The sequence below is a fragment of the Lissotriton vulgaris genome, chromosome 10 (assembly GCF_964263255.1).
Source record: "Lissotriton vulgaris chromosome 10, aLisVul1.2, whole genome shotgun sequence".
NCBI classification, from domain to species: domain Eukaryota; kingdom Metazoa; phylum Chordata; class Amphibia; order Caudata; family Salamandridae; genus Lissotriton; species Lissotriton vulgaris.
In genome coordinates, this window is record NC_141698.1 from 1,090,233,547 (window position 1) to 1,090,241,089 (window position 7,543).

Sequence of the window (7,543 nt, forward strand, 5' to 3'; positions counted from 1 at the left end):
CAGCAGCAGCGAGCGGACGCGAGCGTGGAAGTGTGTTGTCATTGGCAGTGGTATGTTGACGAACAAATATAAGAATTTGGGGAGAACTACCATTTTTGCCAGTGCAATCCTCGCAACCAGGGACAGAGGCAATTTGTTCCAGACCTCGATTTTCCCTTCCAACCAGTCCACCGCCCTCCCGAAGTTCAACGACCACAACTCTTGCACATCCCGGCTGATCCAGACACCCAAATATTTGACTGCTTCCGTCTCCCATCTAAGGGGGTAGTCCGAAGCAGGGCGATCAGTGCTCTCCGTCAGGGGGAAGGCTACAGATTTTGACCAGTTGATGGATACCCCCGCCAGGCCTTCAAACCTCACAAATTCTCGGAGCAGCGGACTCATGTTGTCTTTGGGATTTATGACGTACAAGGTGACATCATCCGCGTATAGCGAAATCAGCAAGCTCCTAGCGCTGAAACCAATGCCCCTGGCAGTATGGTGTTGCCTTATTCGAGCCGCAAGCGGCTCCATCCCAATTGCAAAGAGGAGCGGGGACAGAGGACATCCCTGCCTGGTACCCCTTGATACACTAAATGGCTTGGAAACGAGCCCGTTAACACTCACCCTGGCTCTGGGTGCCGTATATAGGAGCCTGATAAGGGTCATGAAGTTTTGACTAAAACCCATCCGCCCCAGGACACTAAAAAGGTAAGGCCACTCTAGGGAGTCGAAGGCCTTGGTGGCGTCAAGAAACACCACCGCCGCCTGTACCGATGGGTGTAAATAGTGAAGTACAGAGAAGATAGTTCTGAGATTATGTGATGTCGCGCGGCCAGGGATGAATCCCGATTGATCTGGGAGCGCAATCATAGGCAACATCGGTTGTAATCTATCTGCAATCACCTTCGCGTAAATTTTAGCATCCACGTTTATAAGAGAAAGAGGCCTGTAGGAGTCCAGTTGTTGTTCATCTTTATCCGGCTTGAGTAGTGTGATAATTAGGGCCTCGCGCATGGAGTCTGGAAGGGAATTTAATTCAAGAGCCTCGACGAAAACGGAGTGTAGTCTCGGCGCCAGTTCATCGACATAGGTTTTATAGAAGGAAGTAGTCAGGCCATCAGGGCCAGGGGCTTTGTTGGCCGGCATGCTTTTAATCACCTGGGCGATGTCTTGTATTGTGACAGTGAGATCCATGTATTGTCTGTGGTTGTTGTTAAACCATATGAGTGCCAATGAGTCAAGGAAGTCTCGCAGTGATGCCGGTGTCGTGGGTTGTCTCGAGGTGTAAAGGGTGGCATAAAAATCCGCGAACGCGCGCAACACAGCTTCTTGGCCCATCACTAGGTTCCCGGTTCTATCATAAATGGTGTGGATATAGTTGGATTGTGTGCGAGAAGCTATCAGCCTAGCAAGTGTCCTGCTCGGCCTGTCCCCTTCCCCGTATCTGCGCGCCTCAGCTTGCTTCCCCAGGAATCGCACCTCCCGCTCCGCTTCCTCATTAAAGGCCAGCAATTTGGTTTTCAGTTCACCAGCAATCTCCAACGACGGGTCAGAGCTAAATGCAATATCAAGGTCCCTCAGTTCCCTCTCCAGTTTAGCTAATGTGTCCCTGATGGTGCGTAGGACCCCTGCATTCCGTGCTATACATTGGCCTCTGATTACAGCTTTAAAGGCATCCCATACAATGGCTTCAGAGGAGGCAGACCCAGCATTTTCAGTAAAATATTTAATGATGTCCTCTCGTATCTCCTCTACAAACACCGGGTCTGTGAGTGTGTGTGGGGGAAGGCGCCACTGGAACGCCCTGTGTATAGTGTCGGGGGGGTGCAGCTCCAACATACACGGAGCATGGTCTGACAATGATCTAGCCATGATATCAACAGTCGACACCCATGTCGCAACTTCAGGAGACACCAGCCAGAAGTCTAACCTGGACCAGGCAGCTTTATGACAAGTGTAGCAGGTCCCCACTTTGACCCCCGGATTCCTGGCTCTCCACACATCTGAAAGCATACCCTCACTCATTACATCCAAGATCGCCTGCCGCGCTTTAGTATGCTGTGGTCTGCTCACACCTCTACGATCCATGTCATCATTCAATACAATGTTGAAATCACCCCCCAGTACGACCGTCTGGCAGTCCAGCAACGCAATCTCCGCCCAGACACTTCTGAAAAAATCAGGGTCATCCACATTGGGGCCATATATTGCAGCCAGCACAATGGGTCGCCCTTGCAAAGAACCATGCAGCAAGACATACCTCCCTTCTACATCACGCACCTGAGAGTATTCTCGCCAATCCAACCCTCTACGAATGAGTATGGCTACGCCCCTCGCATAGTTGGAGTAGATGGAAGAGTAGACGTGAGCCCATCGGGAATTCCTCAAACGGGGTGGGGGGGTCGCGTGTAGATGTGTTTCTTGTAAGAAGCAAATATCGACATTGTGTCTAGATAATATGCCGTGCATCAAACGGGCCTTTTTGAAGTCCCCAAGGCCTCTAATGTTCCAAGTCCAAAGCTTGATACCCCCCATCTAGTATGTTCGGTAGTGTCGAAACCCTCACTCGTACCTCCACCCCCAAAAGCCAGAAGGTCGCCCAAACGCCACGGCTCCAAGCACAGGTCGCAAATATATAGGCAAGTGTAGCAGTACATTGCACCAGTTCAGAACTAAAACTCGCAACTTATGAACCCCCCCCCCCCCCCCCCCCCCCCCCCACCTCCGCCCCTCCCTCAGCAACCCCCCAATCAGGTCGTGACATATCCCAGAAGCAAGCACGCATCGCGTGGAAAAACCCCAACATCAACAACAAAGGGAGGCACCCCATGAGGCGTGGTGCGCTCGGCATACACCCCCGTATACGCGGGGTGGCTACAGTCAAACTTTAGAGCTCCTGGGCTCTAACAGTACCCCCATCCCACGGTCCACAAATGCCGTATGTAACCAAAGTCCCAAAGGAAGCGCGAAGGTGGCAGCTACAGTTTGGCGCTCGAGAGCGTCACAGTGACTTACCCCCAGGGAGTCAGTTCGGAAGTAACAGACCTGTGTTTAAGGCTGCCTCAGGCCCCCAACTTTGAAACAAAGAGGCAGGTGTGTAGCTGTACAGGGAGAAAGTCGTAGTTTCTTCAGTCATTGTCACTGAGGTGGTCTGAAGCTTCCTCAAGTCTCGGCGATTTTCTCCTGGCTCCAGCACAGATGTGTTTGGCGAACTTGAGTGCCGATTTGGCGTCAGTGAAGAAGTGCGAGGTGTTTTCGTGTTGAACCTTCAATTTCGCCGGGTAGAGGAGAGAGTAGGGCACACCAGCTTGCAGCAAAATTCTCTTTGCCGGCAGGAATTCCTTACGGGCCGCTTGCACTAGTGGGGTGAAATCCGGGTAGAAGGAGACGTGGTTTCCTTGGTGCGTGATCTTACCCTTCTCTCTCGCCAATCGTAGGATGATGTCCCTGTCCTGGTAATTGAGCAGTTTAGCCAGGATGGGACGCGGAGGGGCGCCCGGCGGAGGTTTTTTCCCAAGGGACCTATGCGCTCTTTCCACCGTGAAAACTGGGGACAGATCGGGGTCTAACAGTTCATGTAGGAGGTCCGATACAAACGATTCCATCTTGCCTGTGTTTGTGGACTCCGGAATGCCTGTAATGCGGATGTTGGACCTTCTGGAACGTGCTTCCAAATCGTCCGACTTGGCGCGCAGATTGTCGATTTCCCGCTCCAGCGACGTGATGTGCTGCTTGGCCTGCTGCTGGAATTCACAACATTCAGTTTGTCTATTTTCAAGACAATCCAGTCTCGTCTCGTGGGCGTCCACCTTAGTTTTCACGGATTCGAGTTGTGTGGCCATGCTATCCAGCTTAGCGTCAATGCTCTTCAAGCTTGTCCTCACCTCCATAATGAGGGCCCCGAAGTCAATGCCTGGATTCGTCCCTCGCGACGACGATGCGCCACTATCCGACTCAGTCGCCGGGTTCTTCGGTGGTCTCTTGTTATCAAAGTTTATCTTAGATTGCTTGGCCTCGTTTTTCCCCATTTCCGCAGTCGGATGAATTCCGCTGAGTCCGCAAAGGGGTAGCGCCTATCTAGCGCCTCGGTCAGCAAGTGCACAGCTCGCGTGTAATTGTCTAGGTGGTGCCAGGGCGCGCCAAGCGTAGCTATGAGTGTACTGTGCCCCAGGCCAGCCGCGTGGAAGATGGCTTCAGGCGCCCAGTGACTCCCCCGAGCCACAGCGCACAGTTCTGGCCTCGTCAGGGTTCAAAATGGCGGGCGCCCGTATTCAGTGGTGAATCCGCTCAACAGGCGGGAAGACCGCAGCCTAGGAGTATCCGGGGACCGGAGCCGCAAGGCACACAATCGCGTGGGCGGAGGTCCGCTCTGCACAGTGTTCGGTACACAGTAGGTCCCGGCGCGGCGGCGAAGCGGGTGGATCTCCAAGCCGTCCCCGCTCCGCCTCGGCTTTTCAGCACCTCCTCTCCGGTCCCCGCAGCAATGCAGGCGGTGTTGGCGCGTCCCCTCTGACTGCCACCGGGACCCCCCACAGTTCAGCGCCACCTCGGGCGGACGTTGGATCACCCTGCGGCGTCCCGGATGATTTTGCCAGCCTGCGCCGGTCTTCGCATGCGTCCCACAGCCTCTCACCCGCTCAATGTCTCTACGGCTGCAACGGGGACTCACCGGGACGGCCCATGCGGCAGCTCCGCGGCAGGCGATGTTCCTCCGACAAGTCCGCCAGATCAGCAAAGGCCTTCACAGCCGCGGCCCACAGTGCCACGCGGCGCCCGAGGAGAGGCTCCTCCGGCGGGGGGCAGGACGGACGTGTAGGTCGGCGAATATTGAGGCCGGCGCCGCTTCCAAGGGATGTTGCCTCCGCGCCCCAAACTCGGGCTGGAGGGTCGCCTGGGTGTTCTGGGCAGAGCTCGTGAAGAACGGGGGTCTGCTGGCACCAGGAGCAGGATTCTTGGAGGATTAATTAGAGTAGCCGGCGGAGCTCACTCAGAGCGGCCATCTCGCTGCTCGGCTAGCCACGCCCCCCACTGGTTTCGAGATTTTTTAAAGAATTACTAAAACTATTTCTTCCAACTTCCTTACAGGTTCCACTTTGTACCTTAACTTGGCCCCTCCGTTTTTGTTGGTTCCTTCTTTTTAACCCCTGCACTCCTACTGTTTCACATTTTTCTATTTGAAAGTGGTCTTGGTAGCAAATGTAGCCTCTCATTAAGTGAGTTGCAATGCTTGAGGCTGAGTATCCATAATTAGCTCATATCATCTCATAAATGTGCTTTAGAATGTACCCTCCTATGGAAGGTCTGCTTGAAATTATCAGCTTTTTGTACTATGGCCTGACTATTTGACAGGGTAACCATGATAATGTCCTGTGTTTTTGTTTTGAATAGGAAACTACGAAGAGGAGATCGTTTCACGGACACTGAATTTTTGAGTTCTCCTATTTTCAAGCATAAAGATTCGAAGCGCAAGTCTTTCATGAGGAAATCGCTGACCAGATACAACGAGGCCTTTGTTGGGTGTCGTTAGGATGCATTTTACTTATACTACCAAATGGATGCAGTGTGTAAATCGCCTAAGGAGGCGGTTCAGCTCTTGGGAAAACGGCTGGAATAAATGTTTTCTAAATATCACTCTTTGTAAGATGGGCATTTCCATGAATTCAAACACCTGTTCCAGGCCTGGTACAAATTATTCACAACCCGTAAGATACATGTACAGGAATCCGGGTTAGCTGCATTTGTAAACTCTTATTGCGAGAAATTCAGGACTGTTTTGTACGTACAAATCAAGCTGATTTTCAGAGAAACAAAGTAGAACCGGCAAACATTGTAAAATCACAAATTTTGTTTAAATGTGTCTATTCAATCTAGATCTGCAAATTTTAAAAATAATCAGTGATCATCAATTGATAGTTTTATAGAGATGGAACCTATAAAATAAAACCTTGAGAGCTTACTAAATTAGCTAGAACAATATATTTATTTATATTTTCAATACAGAATTGTCACGTCAACCTTTGCCTCTATCACCATCACCTGTTCATCTGCTGATTGGGAGGCATACTAAGATAGATGGAAGGATTGCAAAATTGAAAGCTGCATTTTGTGTTGTCATCTACCACCTTTTGTCAGAGTGGTTCGTTATAATGTTAATAAATATTTTGTCTAATAGTCATGAACCGTTAGTTTTCTGTGGGCTATATTTTGTTTCTCATGCACAATTTCTTTTTTTATGGCAAACCTATGTTTTATTCCTAAACAAATATTATACCCTGGCTGTTCGATGCATGTTTGTTTGATTGCAATTTAGATAAAATGAATGTTTTAACTAATTCTTGTTGTATAGTTTACATGTCAGTCCATCGTATTTTGATTTACCTATTTAAAAAAAGTACCTTTGAATAAGGATAAGAACTGCGTTGGCTATTTCTTTTATGATGTGTAAATGTGAACGTTGTCATCTTTTCTTTAACCTCTGATCACAAACTGTTGAAATGTAAATGTTTTTTATTGTATTTCGCATCGCTCATTGCTCAGGCCTTTTTAATAAAAAATGTTTTTCTGCTATGGATGCTGAGGTGGTACTTTTCTAACTGGTTTGTGGAAAAAGGTTATGCATTTTTTGTCTGGCGCAGACCAATAATTGGCATCTTTAGTTTTAATGTAGAGCTGGTCACCCACTGATCTTCCTCCCCACCCTCCTCACACTGTTGGCGGCTACCTTCGCGGAGGTGTCCATGTATATGGTCTGACCTAATGACTGAGTGTGATCTAGGATGACTGTAGAAATTTTCCTCTCAATGGAATTCGAACGAGATAGGAAACCTGGAGATAAGTTTTACAAAATTGCAGCGGGCTGACGGTCTTCTGGCTCTCTGCTGTGTGGGTGTAAGCCATTGGTTAGAATCTTGCTGAAACATGTACCATGTGGGCTGGTCACCCCCTTTCCTAAGACTTGGCTGTGATTTAGTCTGTCTAAGGGGTTGTCCTCATACAGTTGTACTCCAGCTGGGCTTAAAGCGGGGATACTCATGAATGGTCTCATCTTCCTTTAACTACAGGCTACATGCATTCTTTACCTTTGTCGGGGAATCTAATCCTTTCCATGTTCCATGCATCATGGCCTTGTTTCCCTCTACCAGTGTTCTCTCTCTGACTCCCACAATCTTGGTTATGATGTTTCCTTCTTTGATGCAATAATCTTTAGTTAGAGTTAGTTGTTGCTTGTGGCACAAGTTACTTACCTTCGGTAACGATATATCTGTAAGGAACAGTAGTTAGTATTAGATTCTTTACCTTAGAATATCCCCAGGCATCAGACTGGATCCGGAAACTTTTGCGTAGCAGGACCCTTGCACGTCGGTAGACGTCGCCTGCAGCTCCGCGTCAGTCTTTGGCGCCGGGATGACGTCGCCGGAGTACTTAGACGCCACCCTCACGCGCTGACATCAGTTTTTATACACAGCTTTTCCGCGCCAGAAACGCAGAGCCATGATAAAAACCAACACTGGTGCCATTAAACTAGGGCCTTGAAAGGGGATGACCTTAACCCTAGATATCG

General features: G+C 49.7%; 1 protein-coding gene across 2 annotated transcripts in view; it reads left to right on the top strand.

Annotated features, from left to right (window-relative positions):
- Positions 1 to 6,549, top strand: part of SGO1 (shugoshin 1) — a 211,246-nt gene extending 204,697 nt beyond the window's left edge. For both annotated transcript variants that reach the window (XM_086942163.1, XM_086942164.1), the window contains one exon: positions 5,371 to 6,549. In XM_086942163.1, coding sequence (XP_086798289.1) covers positions 5,371 to 5,509 — 139 coding nt within the window. In that variant the 3' untranslated portion in view covers positions 5,510 to 6,549. The remainder of the gene's footprint in view (positions 1 to 5,370) is intronic.
- Positions 6,550 to 7,543: the final 994 nt, after the last annotated feature.